The sequence below is a fragment of the Ceratotherium simum genome, chromosome 8 (genome assembly GCF_057802395.1).
Source record: "Ceratotherium simum simum isolate JZ-2026a chromosome 8, ASM5780239v1, whole genome shotgun sequence".
Lineage (NCBI taxonomy): Eukaryota > Metazoa > Chordata > Mammalia > Perissodactyla > Rhinocerotidae > Ceratotherium > Ceratotherium simum.
Window position 1 is genome coordinate 74,448,215 of NC_141907.1, and position 22,358 is coordinate 74,470,572.

General features: G+C 34.9%; 1 protein-coding gene across 5 annotated transcripts in view; it reads left to right on the forward strand.

Annotated features, from left to right (window-relative positions):
* CCSER1 (coiled-coil serine rich protein 1) overlaps positions 1 to 22,358 on the forward strand; it is a 681,310-nt gene that overhangs the window by 305,037 nt on the left and 353,915 nt on the right. Inside the window, exon 6 of one of the 5 annotated variants that reach the window (XM_014787893.2) lies at positions 997 to 2,548. The exons of the other annotated variants lie outside the window; for them this stretch is intronic. Coding sequence (XP_014643379.2) covers positions 997 to 1,063 — 67 coding nt within the window. The 3' untranslated portion in view covers positions 1,064 to 2,548. Of the gene's footprint in view, positions 1 to 996; positions 2,549 to 22,358 lie in introns of those variants that run through there. 5 annotated transcript variants of the gene reach the window in all.

Genomic DNA, 22,358 nt, shown 5'->3' on the forward strand with positions numbered 1-22,358 from the left:
CTGTTAGAAAACCCTTCTTCATTTTCAGCCCAAATCCACCTCCCCGGATCATCTCCACAGAGGTCCTAGTTCTCATCCTGGGGCCGGTCAGGGATAGTCAGCCCCCTCCTCCACACCAGAGGCCTTGGGGCTCCAGGAGGCACAACCATCACCCAGTAGGGTACTGGTAAATGTTTAACTAAAGCTCTCATTTATTTATTTTTGTTGGTGTATAATATTTCATTATATAAATGTATCAAAGTGTATTTATCAAATCTGTTAATGGATATGTACACAGCTTCGATGTTTGCTTTATGAACAGTTCTGCTGTGAACACTCATGGGCCCCTGGAGCCCGTGTGAGGTTTCTCTGGAAGTAGGAGGGCGGAGTTGTAAGGCACATACATCTTTCTCTTCAACAGATGGTGCTAATTCCTTCTCCAGGAGTCCTCAGTGTCCATGCTCTTGCCCACACTTAGCCTTGTAGAACTTTTATACTTTTGCCAGCCTTCTGGGTGTGAACTGGCATCTCATTGTGGTTTTGATTTACGCTGACTTATTTCTAGTGATGTTGAGCATCTTTGCAAGTGTTTATTGGGCATTTGTGTTTCCTGTTTCATAAATTTCCTCTTTATATCTTTTGTCCATTTCTCTATTGGTGTGTATGTCTTTCCCTTATATTTATTTGGACGAGTTCTTTGCATATTCTGATATCCAAACCTGAATTGCTATGTGCTTTGCAAATCTTGCTTCCTGTTTGTGGGATGACTTTTAATAAGTTGTGACTTTTGATAAACATAATTTTTATTTGAAAAAAAAGAAATGATGCAAGCATAGGATAACTATCAGGATACTACTGTGAATATGAGACCACCCTCCTCCCAGGCAGGTTTTCAAAAGAAAACAGCACCTGTTTTGTGATGTTGGCCAATTCAAGGCTAGAAACAGCTCTCAGGAGAGTTAAGTGAAGAGATTTCCATGGAGGGGGCTGTTGCCTAAATGTGAGTCTCCTCCGCAGCTGCTGGAAGAGGAGTTGGAGTTGGGAGGAGTCACTTTCTGATCCTAAGCCTCGCGAAGAGTCTTGAAGAGAATCATTTGGAGAGTTTCACGTGTGTTCTCTGCAGTGGGAAACACAAAAGACAGATGCTGATTTATACCTGAGAAAACTGAAGCAGACCGTGGACTGGAATCTGACACCTGTCCAGAAAATCTAGAGAGAGAAGATGGGTGGCCAACTGCGAAAGCAGCACCATCTTGAACTCTCAAAGCTGGTCAGGGAGGCCACAATTTTTTTAGTGAACCATCTGGAGGATGAGGAAACCTGGGAAATAGAGGTGAAGGGTGCTCAGCCTCCTCAGTAAGGGAACTGCAGGGGAGTGGGCCAGAAGGAGACCTCTGAAGAGACCACTTGTGTGCCCATTGCTAGGCCCTAGAGCCAAGTAAAGTATCCTTAAAACTCCTCTGACCAGCGGAGGACCCCTCCCCTCCACCTTTCACCCTGGTGGCAGGAGAACATTTACTGTGAGGCTGAGGAAGTTTAAGTTTCAGGGCCCTCACTGGCACTGGGGTCCTCCACAAGGTCCTAGAAGGGATCCTGCTATTTTTTTTTTTTTCTTCTTCTTACTTATGTGTTACTTTTTAAAAAGACCCCTCTAGATTTTATAAACTTCAGGCTTCCAAAAACCTGGATCTGTCCATTAGTACCACTGCCCTTAGATCCAGGCAGTGAGGATTCTTGCCTTAGTTCTGCACTTGAGAGGACTCAGTTATGTCCCTTCTCTGGCTGTGCCTCTTTCCACAAGGCAAGAATTCCAAAGAGCCAAGGGTCCCACTCACCAGGAGCCTATGCCTCCACCACCCACCATGCCACGAATTTCCTGTTCAGTGGCCCTGAGTCCTCCCCTCTAGGGTGTGCTACCCACGGCCCATGATGCTACAAAGAACAGCTGATCACTGGCTGTGGACAGAGCTTAGAGGGGTGGCTGGGACATTCACCCTCTGGCCTCTGAGGCCCTGAGTGTGCAGGAAGAAGCCCAGGGTGGGCAGGAAAGAAGAGTAGGCTAGGTGTTCGATCAATTAAGCTATATAAATGGATGTCACTTGTGAGAGGATCCTTCTGCATTTCATAGTATCTATTCACCTTATTGGAAGATGTGGTCTCATAAGTCACTGGTTTATTAAATTAAAAAAAAAAACTCAAGAAAGTTGATTGTTTTCAGACTTCATGTGTTACTCAAGAACCAATGGATTTTAGTACCAAATAAATAAATAAAAATCCCCAGAGAAACCGCTCTCCTTGATTGAGTGTTGTTATTTTTATCTTTCTGTCGTTTACTGCTCCATAGTGAGTCATAATATCTGGTCCCCTGTGCAGACAACCTGTCAAGTTAAGATATCCTGTTGTAACATATGCATCTGGTTTGACAGTCCTTCTTTGTATATTGAACACACAAATGCTATTTTTCAGCTGAGTTGGGACAGCCTGATAAGATGACTGGAGTGTTTCAGTTCACCAGTGCAATACAGTAACATTGTTCTCTTTATAGTGCAATATAAATACAATTTATCAGATCGCTGAGAAAGACTGCAGGTGCACCACCATTGTTGTGAACATAGCTCCTATGCACAGATGAAAGGCATGGGGCCAGCGTTCAACTGCCCCTGCTAACATCATCCCAGGGAAAAATTCTGTTTTCAGATAAATGACACATTTCATTTGAATTTATTATATAATGTAGATAATAGCATAAACGATTTAATAACACTACAAAGAAACGCCATATTACCCAATATTAATTTCCTATTTTTCCCTAGAAGGGATAGACTAGTAGAAAAACCGAAAGCTTTGAAATCTAATATATCTATACTTAGCAGCCAGATGATATGGAGCAAGTTATTCATTTTATTGAAATTAAGTATCCTCATTGATAAAATATGGACAATAGCGTCTGCTTTGTGAGATATTTTAAGTATTCAAAATTTAAATGTAAAACAGGTAGAATAATTCTGGGAACAAAGAAGAAAAACAATAAAAAGTGACTGATTTAATATCTCTTGTATGAGGAAGTGGGGGGTGAGGATAGAGGAGGAGGGCTATAAAAATACATGCTGTTCTATGGATTTTGTGATTTTAGATATTTCCTCAAGTTTACTTACTCATAACATGATTATCTCCTTATTTTGTAAGGAAGTGTTATCTTTTTTTTATCTGCTGGATTTGAATCTCTTTTACAACAAATATTGCCTTTTTATCTTCTGTGATACTTAGGATGATAATAACTAGTAGATACTCAAAAAAATACTGGAGAATTGATTAATTTTTATTTATTTTTGAGGTAAAATGCATTGTCTTTGGAAAGTAGAACCAACCGTTATACTTGTCTGACAATATCAAACTGAAAATAAAGTTAGGTTTAATTAATGCATAGCCACTGTTAATATTTCAATATTAACATACTAAATATTTGAATAATTAATATTTGAACATGTCACATGGAATTCAAACAGTAATTTTATTATACAGATTGAAAAGAAAAATCTCTGAACTAGGAGTCTGGAAACCTGACTCCGACGTCTGGGACAGGGCAAGACTGTTTGTGTTTCCAAACCATAGTTCTCTGTAAAACAAACATTGGCAACACAAACTTCAGGGAGAAGTTCTATGGAGTAAAAGTCTAGGAAAGCATGTTGTAAAATGTGAAGGGGCCTAATTTTTTTCTTTGCTTTATAGAGGAATCTATAATAAACATTTAGGAATATTCTCAAATTTCTTTGAATTAAAGCATTCCTATGATTGATAGAAAAATCAAGGTGCTTGTCGACTAATTGACTCCCATGCACTCTGTGATATTTGAACACCTTTATTATGGTACCTATTAGAGAAAATATAGTTGCCTGTATTCTGTGCTGTCTCTTACCAGACGTTGAAAACAGGTATTTTTTGAGGATAGATCTTTTCTTTCTTTCCCTTTTTTTTTTTTTGAGGAAGATTGGCCCTGCGCTAACATCTGTGGCCAATCTTCCTCTTTTTCTTTTTTCTCCCCAAAGCCCCAGTACATAGTTGTGTATCATAGTTGTAGAGGTGTAGGTCTTCTTCATGGGACACTGCCTCAGCATGGCTTGATGAGCGGTGAGTAGGTCCATGCCCTGGATCCAAACCACGAACCCTGGGACGCCAAAGCGGAACGCGTGAACTTAACCACTATGCCACCTGGCTGGCCCTGAGGACAGATATTTTCTATCAGTCTTTTTTGGTTTTGTTTTTTGTTTTTTAATCTCCTGTGTTTAGCACAAAATTTTATACACTGTAGGCACTGGATTATTGTTTGTTGAATTTATAAATATATTGTTTAAAATAATGTATTTGTTTATTCAGTAGCACTTGTATAGCTCATATTGTGTCATGCACTACTCTAAGCTTTGTAAATATTAACTCATTTAATTTTCCCGACAATATTGTGTGCTATTAGTATCCCCAGGTTACCCCTGAGGAAACCAAGGCACACAGAGATTAAGTAACTTGTTCAAGTTGACCCTTTAAAAAAGAAGAATAAATTATACTTTCTTTTCAGTTACTTTAATTACTAAATGTTGAACCTGACATACTAAGCAGTCATTCTTTTTTTTTTCTTCATGTTCAGTTCTTTTTATAGGCTTTTGCAACCTTAAAAATATGGATGCCATTATAAACCAATAATGCAGAAAGATGATTAGCATTTGCAAATCAACAGAATAAATAGAAGAACTTAAGTAACAAAATTCTTCACTGTTGATTATCACAATCAATCAGTACCTCTTCATTTATGCATATATTTCTCCTCAAATGAGCCAGAAAGAAAAGAAAACTGTTTTTTTAATGCTTCTGTCCTACATAGTGTCATTCATTTTACTAGCTACTTGTTAACACCTTTTTTGGTAAGTTTCTCTTTTTTTATGTTTCTTTGGAAAATAACTTTTATTAAGTTCATATAGATAAAGTTAAAATTATGTATTTTGTCAAGGAGTAAAGAGGCACATATGAATTTAGAGAGATGGTATAAGACGGAAAAAAAACCAAGATGTTCTCTCCAATGAATGTATCCGTTTAAAATGTCACATGCTTCAAGAAATATCATAATACAGTGCATCAAAATAAAGTATTGTTAAAGGAATTTAGATATTTAGATACTCTTTTAAGAATTTAGTTATTGAATGACTTTTACTTTTTTGCAGAATTCAGCTTAGCATTTTCTCTGTAGTTTGGGACCGGAAATAATGTCATGTTTTTGGTTCTGTGTAGATCTAAAAGGCATAATGAAGATCTACAGGGAAGATATGTACAAAGATGGATTATGGTATAAGGATGGATTTTGATAACAGTCAATAGATGTAGCAGGCTGCTTGTCACTGAAATTTTATATGACTGTCTTGTATAGATGATGCAGGTGGATTTAGGCATCATAGGGGTAACAGGACCCAGTGATCCTTAAAATCCCTTCCAATCTAGAGAATCTGTTCCAGAGATCAACTGCATTATTATTATTATTATTATTAAGTCAAAGTATATTTTTTTGATTTAAAAATGTTATATTTAGTTTAAGACAAGATATAGCATAACTTGGTCAATTACAACAAAGTGATTTTTATTTTTTTAACAAAACTAAAGTATAAGAAAAGATTTTTAAAGGGTGCTGTGTTTTTATATCAATTATTTTTATTTGTATTTTCTATGTGTTTAGTTGTTCCATACCAGTTATAATTTCACCACAGGGCTATTGGGTTTTTTTTTTCTTACTCTGACTATAAAGAGTTTTTGTCTTTCATTTGTTTTTGGTTTTAAACTGCATTGAGATGGTTGAATGTAAAAAAAATTCATGTTGCACTTCTGAGATTTCTGGAATATTAGAATGATGCCAAATTTTTATTTATATGCCCTGTAAAATGCTATGTGGTATTTTTTATGTAATAGTTCATTACACTTTATTAAATTGAATTCAGTTGTAATCCCTTTTTATGAAGGATGTCAAGAAATTAGCAAAGTTGTAAAATGTCAACCATTTGACATCTTATTGTTTAAATAAAGAAACAGCCGTACTACATAGTAGAAAGAATGTAAACTGAAATATACAAACTGTTACCATGGCCCCAGGTCTTTCATAATCTGAATGTCTGACCTTAAGTAAATAATTTGATTTCTGTGTTATCTCCTCTTTAAAATGAAACATTTAAAGTAAATATTTGTAAGGTCCCATAATCTCTTACTCTGACATTCTGAGTTGCTATTTTAACATTCTTTGTCCTATGTAATTTCAAAAATTTTATAAAATAAGCAATATGAATTAAATATTGGTGAATTTATAATAATTTTCTATTTTGAACATTTTTGTCATTTACAAGCTATTCTGTTACGTTTACATCAAGCTATAGACTCTAGTGTCTTCTGAACTAAAACCTGTCACATTCCAGATGGAAATTTAAACATTTTTCCTTTCTTAGTAACACATTATATTTCTTTTTTTTTTTTTTTTTTTTTTTTTAAAGATTTTATTTATTTTATTTTTTCCCCCCAAAGCCCCAGTGGATAGTTGTGTGTCGTAGCTGCACATCCTTCTAGTTGCTGCATGTGGGACTCGGCCTCAGGATGAACGGAGAAGTGGTGCCTCGATGCGCACCCGGGATCCAAACCCGGGCCGCCAGCATCGCAGCGCGCGCACTTAACCACCAAGCCACAGGGCCGGCCTAACACATTATATTTCATTCAGTATGTTCTAATTTTCTTGTTCCACCTCATCATACGCTGACTGAATAATGTCAAGGACTAAATTAAGTGTGTAAATGCCAAAAGTCAATATCAGACTAATGAGATTCACAGAAATATATGTTTATTCTCTTTTTTCTCCTAAGTGTATTATTTCTATTGTACTGTAAATCACTATGAAAATAATTTCAAACTTGTTCATCCACTTGGAATGGGGTAATAGAGAAGAAATCTCCTTTTCTTTATTTTGCCATTTGAAATTCACCTATTTTCAAGAGAAGTATGCTCTTTAGTTAAAAAAAAACTGAAAATCATTGTATTATATTAACTGTGCACACATTTTATCATTTAATTGGAATAAGAAACAAATTAGAGAGCATTTTAAAAATGAATGAAACTTCACTTTCAGAAAATTGATAATGTCAAAAATATAACAGGAAGCAGCTGGCTGACAGCAATTTTATGATTTAAATTTAATGTAGTTTCCACATATTTCACATCATTAATTACCTGGCAATTTAAAATTTTTTGCATGGTAAATGGCTACCATTTAAATTTAGAAGTGAATACTTGATTAAGTTTTATGGTTATAAGATTAATGTGCCACAAAGAAGTATTTTTCTCCTTATATTAGAAAGAAAAAAATAACAACTACCAGGAATGACTTGTTAAATCTACTGTACTATTATCTCAGTTATTGATCATGTTTTCTCCCATACTTGTAGTTGACCTGGAGGGGAAAAGAAGTTATTAGAAGCTATTAGAGCTCCCTGAAAGAAATTGGAAATGATTTATTTCACCCATCACTATGACAGGATTTGGAATATTCTAACAGAATATTACAACATCCTTTATACTTTCTGTTTTCTTAACAAAACTGACAAAGCTTTAAATGTTCTTTGATGACCCAGAGGTCCCAGAGAGTAATCTGTAACTACTTCAGCGCACCGTATGGAGTGAACTGAGAGCAAAATGAAAGTTCAAAAGCCAGCTAAATGCATTGCCAGGTGGTATTGGAGACACTGCTCTCTAACCACTTGTCTTCAGAAATTTGGTTGAGTTAAGGCTGTGATTCAGGGAGGTTGGTCTGTGTTGTGCCAGTAAAGGCAAAGTTTGGTTCTCGTTTTACTCGTCCTCCATTCCACTGGTAACCCAGTGATGATCTCTAATGCCGGAAGAAATTGCCGGGCAGAGAGGCAGAGACTCTCATGTGTATTTCCTATTAATCAATACTGTTTTCGAGTATAAGTGACAGATACTCAACTCAAAAAGATCTTAGGAACAAAAACAAAAAAATGCAGACTCATAGAAATTTACAATATGAATTTCTTCAAGGAACTTATATTTTTCTGCTGTAGATATTTTATATATCTGATTATTTTGTGCCAGTGGGAAGAATACTATTGTCAAAATAGCTGTTGTGTGTACTTTGTAAATTCAATATTCATTTGACGCAAAAGTAACTCATTGTTTCAATTTCAAGGTTCAGAGATATTATTGGGCTTGTTAAATTATAGATATTAAGCATTGATTGTTCTTCCTGTCCCAAAATAAAAATATCACTGAAAATCTCAATAAAAATTTCCTATTAAAATGACATTATAATTATATGTCAATAATGATGATAAAAATAAATATATAAATTATTAAAAATTATAAATATATATAAATTTATATAAATATATAAATTTTTATAAAAATTTATAAATGTTATTGTGCATTGTTACAAATTAGTATTTCCACTTCTCATGTGCAGCACTGTTACCTTATACACAAGGTAACACAATTTTTAACACAGTTTTTCAAAAATATATCAAAATCACCCAATGAGATATATAAGTTAATCTGAAAGCAGGAATTAATCAAGTGTAAAATATTACTTCTAAGTCATTAAATGGACAGAATGATAACAAATGTAAACTATTATGTGAAACTAAATAACCATGTTTATGTTTAATAGGTCAACAATTCGTGGAATAAGTTTAATATGGTTTCACTGCCTTTAAAATAAAAGCTCATGGAAATCATAAGTAAAAGTAGACCACATATGTACTGTTTTCTGCACTGCTTACGTGCTTACTTTGAAAGGATGTTTCTTGGTAAGCCGCAAAACTTCAGCTTCAGGCCAGAATCAGTCAACATTTTTATTCCGTGTTCAATGATATACGAAACCTTTTCAAAAGTGTGGAAAAATGATGCAGTGCTGTGGAAAACAGTATGACAGTTCCTCAAAAAATTAAACAGATTACTTGTATGATCTGGCAATTCCACTTCTGGGTATACACCCAAAAGAATTGAAAAAAGGGACTCCAACGTGTTTATAGCAGCATCATTCATAATGGCAAGCCAATAGATGGAAACAACCCAAGTGTCCACTGACAGATGAACAGATACACAAAATGTGGTATATAGATACAATGGAATATTATTCAGCCTTAAAAAGGAAGGAAATACTGACACATGCTACAACATGGACGGACTTTGAAGACATTATGCTAAATGAAATAAGCCGGTAACCAAAGGACAAATACTGTATGATTCCACTTATATGAGATACTTAGAGTAGTCAAATTCATAGAGACAGAGACAGAATGGTGGTTTTCAGGGGCTGGCAGAGGGTGGAATGGGGGATTATTATTTAATGGGTATGGATTTCAGTTTGGTAAGATGAAAATGTTCTGGAGATGGATGGTGGCACAACAATGTGACTATACATAATGCCACTCAACCACATATTTTGAAATGATTAAAATTGTACATTTTGTGTTATGCGTATTTTACACACACACACAAAAGTGTGGAGGACTCTGAGAAAGATAGTTTATATCAAAGATTAGTGCCAAACTGATGGTGTTCACTAAAGCAATGGTTAAACATCCAAGCTCCAAGAGCCTATCCTAGGAGATTTATATTTCCAAACCAGCCTTTCCAGTCCTGTATGTTCAACATTCTACTCTTCGTCTCTCCTTGGATGCCTCATAAGCATCACAAACTCAGCATGACTAATTGTGAATTTCCTGTCCAAAAACCATCCTAGCAGCTTAAATAAACAGACAAAGGCATTTTTCCAAGACCTAGTTCTCCTCATATGTTAGCTATCTCAGTAAACAGTTTTACCATCCACTGATTGTTCCTTCTTGAAGCCAAGGACGGTTCTTGATACCAAGTCTCTCATCAGGTTCTGTCTAGATGTCACCTTACAAACTTCTCAGCTGGTCTCAGTAGCCTCCAAAGTGGAATTCCACATTTATTCCTGTTCCTTCTTCAATCCAGTCTTCACAACTCAGAGATCTTTCAAAAATGAAATCTCAAAACCATTGCTCTTCGAGTCAAGTTAAATTTTTTTTCAACATTTCCTTCAGGGCCTTGAGTTATCTATCTCCCTTCCACCTCTCCCTTTGACCTATCTCAAGCCAGTTCCCTCTTTCTTTCCCCCCACACTGGCCTTTCAGTTCTCAAGTACATACCTTCTCCTTTTACTCAGGGCTTGAATATATATTGTTTGCTTTGCCTGGAATTCTCCTCTTATCTTGTATACTGACTGGCTTCTATTCATCTCTTGTTTTAAAGGTCACCTCTTCAAGTAAGGGGTCTCTGTTATGTGCTCTACATTCTGTAGTTTTCCTTTACTTTATTTACCATGGAAATAAATAAATATGTGAAAAAATGTAACCTAATCAATAATTGTGATCATCAGTACTTTAAGTCACACTTTTCCTCCATATCCAAATAAAACGTCAAGGATTTTACTTCTAAGGACTGTGTTAAATACAATGGTCCTCACCCCCACCCCCACATCTCAGAAAATTATCAGTAATTCCTTTCCTTCTGGTCATATCTTCCTCCAATATTCTCTTTTGCCTAAATCCTTGATCTATATCAGCTATTTTGTGTGTGTGTATGTGAGGAAGATTAACCCTGAGCTAACATCCAATGCCAATCCTCCTCTTTTTGCTGAGGAAGATTGGCCCTGGGCTAACATACGTGCCCATCTTCCTCCACTTTATATGGGATGCTGCCACAGCATGGCTTAACAAGCAGTGCATCGGTGCACACCCGGGATCCGAACCTGTGAACCCCAGGCCGCCAAAGCGGAGCGGGTGCACTTAACTGCTATACCACTGGGCAGCCCCTATATCAGCTGTGTTTTAGCCTCCTATGTACAGTGTCCTGCCATCAGTGTCCTAAAGTTCCCCTTAAGTCCTGACATGGACTGCTTCTCTCTTGCTGTTTTTTCCCTCAGTATTCTTTCTATCAAGATCCTTCTCCGCTTTCTACTCTCATCCTGTGTCTGCCTCACACTCACTCCAGAGTTGCCCCTTGAAAACACATTATGGAAAATAATACTGGTTGTCTACAACAACAGTTTTCATCTTCTTTCTTACGATAGATCCCTTCTGTTTTGAGGTCAGCAATATACCTGCCACAAATGATGAGTCATGTCTGGTCTGAGGCTTTACTCTCTTTACTCTCTCATTCCTACTTACTAGGCTTTTGTCTTCAGGTGGGTATGTGAGTCAGTATAGACAATGAGACATAATTCAACTAAAGGCTTCTGAGAAATGTTTTCCTCTTGATACATAGACAAAAAGCTCTTTTTTGTCATCTTGTTTCCCTTCTTGCTATGGATTTTGTTTATGAAGACGGTATGCTTGGACCTACAGCACCCATCTTGAGACTGTAAGACTATATTTAAATATTTGAGCCGGTAAACCAATAAGCTGAGAAGAATGCCAAGTGAACCCCTAGCTACCGTAATTTATGTTAGATAAATAATAAATGTTCTTATCCTTTGAGACATCTTTCTAGGGAATTCTGTTTCATACTACTTGACACACCCAGAACTCCTGCTATTTTCTTAAACAGAGCAACTAACATTTTTGTCTTCAACTTTCCCACTTAGATCATGCCCAGGAGGACTTCTCATTTTAAAAAAAGCCACTTTAAGTAGATCATAGATGCCCTTCTCTCAGAATTTCAATGAACAGCAGTCATTTTCTCTTTTTGTAAATAATATTCCCTTCCATTACATATTTGCTTGATAAGTTTTTATCACAATAATTTTTTAATTTGATGAATGCAGGGAACCTTTTTTTATTCACCATTACATTTGAAGGTCTTAGCATAGCACCAAACTCATAGTAGGCGCTATAAGCATGTATGGAATAAATGATTGAAACGATGAATATTAATCTAATGTTATATGGGTTGTAGTAGAGATGTCAACACAGGTTAGTAGAAAGGCTCCTCATAAGGAATGATATTTTAACAGACTGGAATGTTTGTTAGAGTTTACCACATAGAAAAAATGGAAAAAGTCAGGGCTTCAGAGATAGCATGTTCCTTGTCCCTGAACTACCATTTGTGAGGAAATTTATCATGAGTGGTTAGATGACATGATCATTTAAGTGCTCTGTAGTCCAACATTTATAAGTAAAGAAAGCCACATATATCTGAAAATAATATGTATAAGAAAAAGGCTTCTAAATGTGAATTCAGTAAATATTCCAAAATTTTATATGAAATAGTGAGAAAAGATTTAAGTGGCTGAAAACTGACACATCACAAAGATAATTTGTTTACCTTATATTTTACAACATTTAGGTTATAATTACAACTTTGGGGAAGGTATAATATTTTGAACAAAATAGAATGATAGCTCTGAAAATATGACATCCTTCACTTCAGTTGTATATAATTATGTTAAGAGGATCATTTTCACAAGAATATACCAGGATTTCATTGACTTTTCCAAAAGCCTTTTAAAATCAGCAATTAATGTAAAAATCATCTTTCAAGCTTCTTGTATTGAGGGTGGGGATTGGAATGGGAAGAGAGTGTTTGAGAGAGGATTAATTTTATAAGTAGTCAGTTCACTTGTACATATTTCATTGTATGGTAAATTTTACGTGTCTATATAGAATCATAAATATAGGGACTTGGGTAATAAATACTAAGATAATGAGAATGCCTTGGACTTTACTGAGTTCTGGAATTAATAATTAATGATGTGGGTAGATAATTTTCCAAATCCATGATTAAGTTTTCTCTGATAACTAAAGCCATTCTTCAACGTTTATTTCTTTCAAGGAGCATACTTTCTTGATTCATATTTCAGTGTATTATACAGGGTCATTAACACCAGTGTACGAGGGGAAGATGAAGAGAAAATATTTCCACATAGAGAAATAGAATATGATCTCAAGTGTTAAAAATGAATTCCAGTATCTTATATCTAAATCTTATATGTGAAAATCCTCTTATTTTGGGCTGCAAGTGATAACTAGTATTCTCTTTTAAGACAGATTTAGGAAATACACAGGGCAGTGGTAAAGAGCTCAGTTTTGAGAGTCAACATTCTCATAATATCAGCTGAGATTTTGCTAATCTTGGGCAAAGTGGGGAATTATCAACTTAGACTTCTAAATTCTTGTTCTGTCTCTTGAAAGTTTGGTGACCTTGAACAAGTTACATAATTTCTCTGGATCTTAGGGATTTACACATTTGGAAATTTATACTCAATTTATAGACTCATTAGAGGGATTTTTAAAAAGTCTGCAAAGTATCAAGTTTATAGTTGGTACTCAATAAATAGGTACTCTAGGTACTCAATTCTAGTACCTAGAATTTTTGTCGAAGACTACCTGCTTTTCTCAAATAACAATTAAAATAAAATTCTGCCATTTAATCAGCTCCCTACACCTTAAAACTCGTGGTCCCAACTCCAGGATACTTTCTTCAAGAATAGAGCAGTTCTTTCCGTAGACAAGAAATGGGTCTCCTGGGTTAGATAGCCATTCGTTCAAAGTAATATTCTTTTCCGGTTCCTAGTACGGCTTGTGGCTGCCTGTAGCTCTTGCCTTAATTTCTGACCCTGGTTCTCCTTGCCTGTGCCTGATTTCTATAGTTTCTCTTCGTTCTCATTGGGCATTCTTTTAAGATGCTCTCATAATTTCTAGTTCCTAATCTTAATCTGGTTTCAACATAATCCTGTCTGCAAATTTACTAAGTATTAAAATTGATTCTTCTATGTTCTCACAATCTTGGTCCAGTTGTTCCCTGAAGTAACTATTTGTCTGAACACTAATGTGGTGTACCACTCCCTCCTCCAATTTTAGGGAGTTGGATTTTATCTTGGGAAAGTCACTTAAATTTTTGAGCCCTTGTCACTTCTTGTGGAAATGATTAATGTCCAATAACCTAACAACGAATGGTTGTTATACTTAGATGATGATGCTTTAAAAATTATTAGGAGCAATTTAAAGGTTTACTATTGTTATGAATTTGACTTGACTAACATGACCACTGTTAATGGCCAGCTTGGTGCTGATCTCCCCAGTTAGTTAGCTTGTTAAGACATGCCACTTGTGCCTACTTACTTTAGAAATGGACATTTATCCATCTACTAGGTGGTTACAGCTTAGCTGCGTTGATACCTACTTTACTTCATCTTTATGGGCAACTGAGTGCCTGAAAAGCAATGTATTTCATGCCAGCAAATATATAAATCATTTCTCCAAATAAATAATACCCTATTGTAGAATTAATTCTATGTGAGCTAAAGAATGCCCACTAATTTTTATATGGGTACTTAAAAAAGTAAAAAGAGAAGTAACATGTAATCATAATAACAAAACAAATGAACAATGATTTATATCCTATGCCATATTATCATTTATTTTTAATGACAGTTCTAAATATAAGGCAGAGATCATCAGTTTACAAATGTGGAGGTTGAGGATCCAAGACATTAAATAAAAGGCCCACGGTTATTCACTTTGGGGTTCTAGATTGTAAACAGATATTTCTATCATTATCAGGCCCCTGCAGCAGTGGAATAGAATAGGAGACTCAAAACCCTTTTGCTTTTACTGCTGAAAGACAGTATGACATTAAAATTAATTAAGATCAATTCACATTTTTGTTTTCCTCAGGAAAGGGATTCATTCAAATAATATCTTTCACAAAAACATTTTAGTGTCGTTATCTGCTCAGAGTTTAAAAATAAACAAAAACCTCTCAAAGAATAAATGGGACCTGTTTCCTGAGGTAACCTTAATAATACTGCTGGAACATAATTTAGATAACATAGGTCCAGAGTGACTTAATAAAAGCATAATAGATTCCACTTGAAGGCATAACAATTAAAGAAGCTTGATAGAACGGCCTCAGTTCCTATGGTGATAGTTACGGAGCTATTGAGGGACAGTTTGAAAGGCACCAAAGAATCATTGTGTTCTTTTCAGAAAATGATCTGTGATAGATTTATTAAAAAGTAGAAAATAGAAAAATTTATACTTTAAATTATTTTACTCAATAATATTTGTATTGAGGAGTTGGAATTTAAGGCAAATGCATTCAGTATAGAATGTTGACCCACAGATTCAAATGGAATTGAAAGCAATAAATTTATCAATAGATTTTATACGTTTTACTATTTATAAAAGGTGAGTAGGGGCTGGCCCTGTGGCATAGTAGTTAAGTTTGGTGCTTTCCACTTCGGTGGCCTGGGATCTCGGGTTTGGATCCTGAGTGGGGACCTACACCACTCATCAGCCATGCTGTGGCGGTGACCCACATACAAAAGGGAAAGATTGGCACAGTTGTTAGCTCAGGGCTAATCTTCCTCAAGCAAAAAAAAGAGGAGAATTGGCAACAGATGTTAGCTCAGGGCAAATCTTCCCTGGCAAAAATAAAATAAAATAATAGGTGAGTAGATTCTATTTCTTAGAATTGATTTGTACTCTTGAACTGAGGTATGACTCATTTCCATTTTTCCAGATTTTTATGAGGTCCTCTGGTTAACCTTTGAGTGAATGTATTGGTCATTTTAGTCAAACATCATTAAGTTTAATCAACCATGATTAATTCAACCAGTATTTTCCTTGAAATAGATGGAAACTAACCACACAAACCCCAAAGAAAGTAAAAGTCATCAAATACATAAAATGGAAGAAAGACCAACATGAATCATTATTTATTTATTGTGATTTCTAAGGCAACAATATTGAAGTGATAAAAATAAAAGTAATATTGCAAAGTTATGTTTTACTAACTGAAAAATGTTTAACAATACCAATAGTCTTCATTTTGCATGGTACCATGTTAACTGAAACCCATGCATATTAGAACCGTGTCCTTGCTTTGATTAAATTTCAGTTACCACAGAACCTTGCAAAAATGAGGCTGTGGTTTTGCTATGCATCAGTTTCAGTTAATATGGTACCATGCAAAGAGAGAACTGTTTGTATTTAACTGTGAGATAATTCCTATATTATACTATGATGACAAAGCAAGCAAGAACCATCAATTAATATTAATATATGTTGGGTATATGAAGAGTTGATTATTTCTTATTACATCCTCCTCATAACTAGGAATGAAAACACATTATCCATCTACTCTAGATAGAGTTTTTTCTAATGTTAACTTGCTTTTACAAACTATTTGGGGGAACTTTTCCACCATTTTTGTGGCAATTGATTGTTTAATCAGGAAAGATACTTAATGCTTATGGGGCTGGCCTGGTGGCATAGTGGTTAAGTTCACGTGCTCTGCTTCAGCGGCCCGGGGTTCACAGATTTGAATCCCGGGCACGCACCGATGCACCACTCATCAAGCCATGCTGTGGTTGCGTCCCACATGCAAAATAGAGAAAGATAGGTATAGATGTTAGCTCAGAGCCAATCTTCCTCAGCAAAAAGAGGAAGATTGGCAACAGATGTTAGCTCAGGGCCAATCTTCTTCACCAAAAAAAAGCTTAATTTAAAATGTAGGTTTTTTTTTTTTTAACCTTGCTGCATTCCTCAACAGATTAGAAGTAGCACATCACAAAATGTGTAATGTTATAATAAGTTAGAAATAGAATGGAGAAACTCGATATAAAGCCAGAGAAAAATACAAATCATTGTATTGGCCACGTTTGCTGCACTAACAGTTCAGAACAAACAGCTGCCCATCTCTGAGCTCATCGGTCTTAGGATCAGTGTGCTTCTGCTTTGCTTTCTGAAATCAGGCTAAAGTGGCTTAACTTGGCTTTGGCTAAGTGTTGGATTCAGGCCTGGTATGCTTGTCTCCTCATTCTGGCATCGGCACCTACTCGGGGCATGCTCTTCACCTGGTGGAGTGCAGGAGGATGAGGGTGAGTTGGAATCATGAAATGTCTTTTAAAGGATGCATTAAAAACTAGCATTCTGGCACTTCTGCCCACATTCCAGTTTTTATAGCATGTCTCGTGGATAAGTCCAAACTCCATGGAGTCAGAAAATCGAGTCTATTCGTAGGGAAGCTATAGCGAGGGAAGGGAGGGAAGGAAAAGGGGTAGTTGTTCACAGATACCATCTAGCACATATACCATTCATGAGTTTTAATATACTTGCTCTAGCTGAGCATTAATGTGTATTTTGATTACATTAATAGACAGTTAAAAAAAAGCTGAAACACCATCATTTACAAAGGTCTTATTATATTCAGAATATTAACATTTTTGATAAGGTTTATGTTGAGAACATATTCATAAAACCTGATATATAACACAGATCTGAAGTAAAAGTTATGAAGCATTACTGCTTTCAGTTCAAATCAATAACTTGGTGTGATTATTTCATCAACAATTGTCTGGTTTAATATTATTTCAGTGTAGACAGGTGCAATAAATTTTAGATGATAAAAATTCTAAGTCTTGTGTATTCTGTAACAAAGGATTAATGTTTTCCATAAAAAGATGATATCATCCTCATATTCTTAAAGTCTTCATATTCACATCACAAAAAGAATTCAAATAGATAAAAATTATTTATGTGTCCTAAATATTTACAAGTCTTTTTTTGTTTTACGGGTGACATATAACAAATAGTAGTATCACTTAAGATCTTTAAATAGAGACAGAAATCAAGACAAAGATTAAAATTAGGCATCATTCTCTCCTAAAATTTTATTAAAACAATTTTTTTTACATTTTAAATTTTTACATTTATTTAACTCTAGTGATAAGTATCCAAGAGTCTGCAAGTGCTGAGTCAAGTATATAACATTAAAACCCTAATTAATTATTAGGAAATCCTTTATCAATACATAAATCCTATGTTTCTAAAAATAAAATTAGTTTTGAAATATACATGTTAGTATCAGATTTTAAGGTCTTATTACCGTATGACTGAATCCATGCCCTGATTCCACAATGTTAACTTGATACTGTGTTTTACTTCAACTATGTGCAAGGTACCTACTATGTGCAAGGTACACGTACTAAATGTATGTCTACCGAATTCCCTAGTGCAAAAGCACTTGCTTCTTACTCAAAAACTGCCAAGAAATTTATTTCATGTCTCCAGACATGAAATGTTGCCTTCCCTACTGCTCAAACTTATGCTATGTACTGCCTATTTAAATTTCTCTGATTACATTCTTAGCAAAAACTGTGCCTGTGTGATGAAATTTGGGACATCCAGTTAGTGCTTGAATCAAACTCTCCATTTCCCTTTGCAGGCTTGTCTCTTGGTTTTTGAACATGGTTCTGGATTCATGTTGATATATGCAAATTATGCAATGGTCTTGCCTTTATTTTTTTCACTCCGTTTATTTACCTGAGCTTGTATGTCTTGATAACCAGTGCTGACCATGCTAAGGGTGTTCCAATCCTTTTTCTAACAAACTAATCGAAATGATATCATAAGCGCAGCAGCAGCAGAATTTTTGTCAGATCTTAATGACAGCTATAAGCAAGAAAAAAGATTGATGAAACTGTGACTTTTCATGTTCCATCACACCTTGAGGTTTTAGGGCACTCTCTGAAAGGGACATGTTTGGGCTCTTTAGCTACGACCAAGCCTTCACTTGTGTTCCTTTGGGGTTAATTCAGAAAGCAGCCAAGGACAGGTTTATTTCATGGAAAACCGGAAATGAGGAGGGGCCAAATTAGTCAGTCATCTGTACAAAAAATTGGTTTAAAATTGCGATGTCACGAAGTACAGAAAAAAAAACAAGAGAAATTTAAAAGTACTGCATATAACATTTCTTTCCTATAAGTGGTTTCTTCTGTTCTGGTAACCATTTTGGCCCTTTTTGAGTTTGTCATCCTGGTGTTTAAAGGCCACATTAATCCTCTCTCTTTTTTTCATGCTAGAAAACATCACACAGTAGACTAATTCTGAATTGCTGCTCTTTAATATTATTATGAAGCCCCAGATAATTGGTCTGAGTTTGAGTTATCTCACCATGTTCTGAAATGGGCATGTAAGTCTGATTTGTATAACAAGGAGAAAGCAGACTAAGAGGTCTGTGTACTTGCTCCATCTTTTGTTTTAGTTAATATTGATGTCAGTTTACCTAGAAATAGTGTCAGAACATAGATAAATGTAGATTTGAAGTAAAAGCAACTGACAAACAAAACAAACAAGCAAGCCAACAAATAAATCAACAAATAAATGTTTTTTATCCTAAGATGTGAAGACATATTTAGGGGAGAATGTCTTGTATGACTTCTAAAATCAGACTAATCATAGGAAATTAATAGTAGCCTTGCATTGTTTCAGAATTTTATGAATTTATAGGTAAAATATGTATAGTGACAATAATTAGGAAACAAAGGAAAACGATATCAAATTTTTCCTAAAAGCAAACAAACAAAAAATAAAATCATGCCAGTAGTAGAGTATGGTAAATATAAAAGAATATATGTGAACTATGTGTGGTGATGGATGTTAACTAGACTTACTGTGGTGATCATTTCACAATATATACAAATATTGAATCATTATGTTGTACACCTGGAACTAATACAGTATTATATGTCAATTATATCTCAATTTACAAAAAAAAAGAATATATGGAGCAATTATTGTGTGTAACTTTATGAAGTGTTTTCATTTTTTTTCCGTTTCAATAGATAAAATAGTTTTTTCTTCATAGACACTAATACAAAAAGAAAAAAGGTTAAATATTGAGGAGGAATTTATTCCTTTGTACTTTTCCTGACCTTCAGTAAAAGTTCACTTTTAAAACATTTTATTCTTAGTGATGATGATAAATGCATTTAATATTCCTAGGAATTTCACTTGGAAAAGATAAAAGATTTCATAATAATAGAATGTTGGCTGAGTAACTGGTTATTGCATACTTAAATTTCTGGTCTTTAACATGACGTAACAGTCCTAGATCCTGGTAATTAACGATATTAATATCTGTTGATATAAAATGACTGTGTTAATCCAGGGCTCATAAACACTGTCGGTTTTAGAGGATTATGTTTTAGCAAGTAAATTGTGTCCTTTGACTTAAGAATAATTGCTTCTCCTTTGCCTCCACTCTTTTCTTTTTGCTTTGGACTGTTGATGACAACCAGGTTGCCCTTTTGATCCACTTTAAGACTTTCTATGACAGTTGAGCTACTATTCTCTATGCTCAAAATGGGAAAATGCCAATGGGAAATGTTGCTCTGTGACTTTGGAAGATGCAAATATTTCAGAAATATAAGATATGTACCTTGGCATATGTTTCTAAGCTGTAGTGTGTTGTCTGGGAAAAAAATTGCAAATCTGTTTTTAAAAATAGCCTAGCAAATGGAAGAAACACAATTAAGAAAACTCTTTTCTAAATGTATTTTTGGACCTTTCCAATGAGATATGGGTAGTCTCCAGTTATATATTTTTTATTGTTTTTTTTTTAATTGAAGTAAAGTTGACAGAATATTATATTAGTTTCAGGTGTACAACCTGGTAATTTGACATTTATTTACATTACAAAATGATCACCTTAACAAGCCTAATAACCATCTGTCATTATAAAAGTTATTATAATATTGTTGACTGTATTTCCCATGCTGTACATTACATCCCCATGACTTATTTTTTTTATAACTGGAAGTTTGTGCCTCTTATCCCTTGAAAGTTTGTACCTATTTCACCCTTTCCTCTACCCGTCTCCCCTCTGGAAACCACCAATTTGTTCTCTATATTTATGAGTCTGTTTCTGTTTTGATTTTTTTTTTTAAGATTCCTCATATAAGTGAAATCATATGGAATTCTTCTTTCTCTGTCTGGCTTATGTCACTTAGCATAATACCCTTCAGATCCATTCATGTTGTCTCAAATGAGAGGATTTCATTCTTTTTTATGGCTGAGTAATATTCCATAGTATATATATATGTATATACTATGGTATATGTATATATACACACAACATCTTCTTTATCCATTCATCTACTGATGGACACTTAGGTTGTTTCTCTGTCTTCACTGTTGTAAATAATGCTGCAGTGAACATAGGGGTGCACATATCTTTTCGAATTAGTGTTTTTATTTTCCTCAGATAAATACCAAGGAGTCCATATGGTAGTTCTATTTTTAATTTTTTGAGGAACCTCTATACTGTTTTCCATAGTGGTTGCACCAATTTACATTCCCACCAACTGTGCACAAGTGTTCCCTTTTCTCCACATCTTTGCCAACACTCATTTCTTGTCTTTTTGTTAATAGCCATTCTAACAGATGTAAGGTGATATCTCATTGTGGTTTTTATTTGTATTTCCCTCATAATTAGTGATGTTGAGCACCTTTACATGTACCTGTTGGCCGTCTGTATGTCTTTTTGGAAAAATGTCTATTCAAGTCCTCTGTGCATTTTTTAATTAGATTATTTGTTTTCTTTGATCTTGAGTTGCATGAGTTCTTTATATATTTTGGATATTAACGTGTTATCGGATATATCATTTCCAAATATATTCTCCCATTCAGTAGGTTGCTTTTTTGTTTTGTTGATGGTTTCCTTTGTTGTTCAAAAGTTTTTTAGTTTAATGTAGGCCCATTCGTTTGTTTTCACTTTTGTTGCCCTTGCCTGAGGAGACATATCCAAAAAAATATTGCTAAGACTGATGTAAAGAGTTTACTGCCTATGTTTTCTTCTAAAAGTTCTATAGTTTCAGGTCTTAATTTAAGAAAAGAAAGCTGGGGTAGCAATACTTAGACAAATTAGACTTTAAAACAAAAAGTATAACAAGAGACAAAGAAGGGCCTTACAGGATGATGAAGGGAACAATCCAACAAAAGATGTAACACTTGTAAATATCTGTGTGCCCACCATAGAACCTAAATACATAAAGCGAATAATAACAGACATAAAAGGAGAAATTGACAGTAACACAGTAATAGTAGGAGACTTCAGCACCCTACTTACATCAATGGATATGTCATCCAGACAGAATATTGATAAAGAAACATTGGCCTTAAACAATACATTAGACCAGATGGACTTAATAGATATATATAGAACATTCCATCCCCAAACAGCAGAATACATATTCTTTTTCAAATGCACATGGAAGATTGTCAAGAATAGATCACCTTAGGCCACAAAACAAGCCTTAATACATTTAAGAAGATTGAAATATCAAGCATCTTTTCCAACCACAATGGTATGAAACTAGAAATCAATTACAGAGAAGAAAACTGGAAAACACAAACACGTGGAGGCTAAACAACACCCTACTAAACAGCCAGTGGGTCAAGGAAGAAATAAAAAAATACCATTAGATGAATGAAAATGAAAACACAGTTTTCCAAAATCTATGGTATGCAGCAAAAGCAGTTCTAATAGGGAAGTTGATAGCAATACAGGCCTAACTCAAGAAACAAGAAAAATCTCAAGCA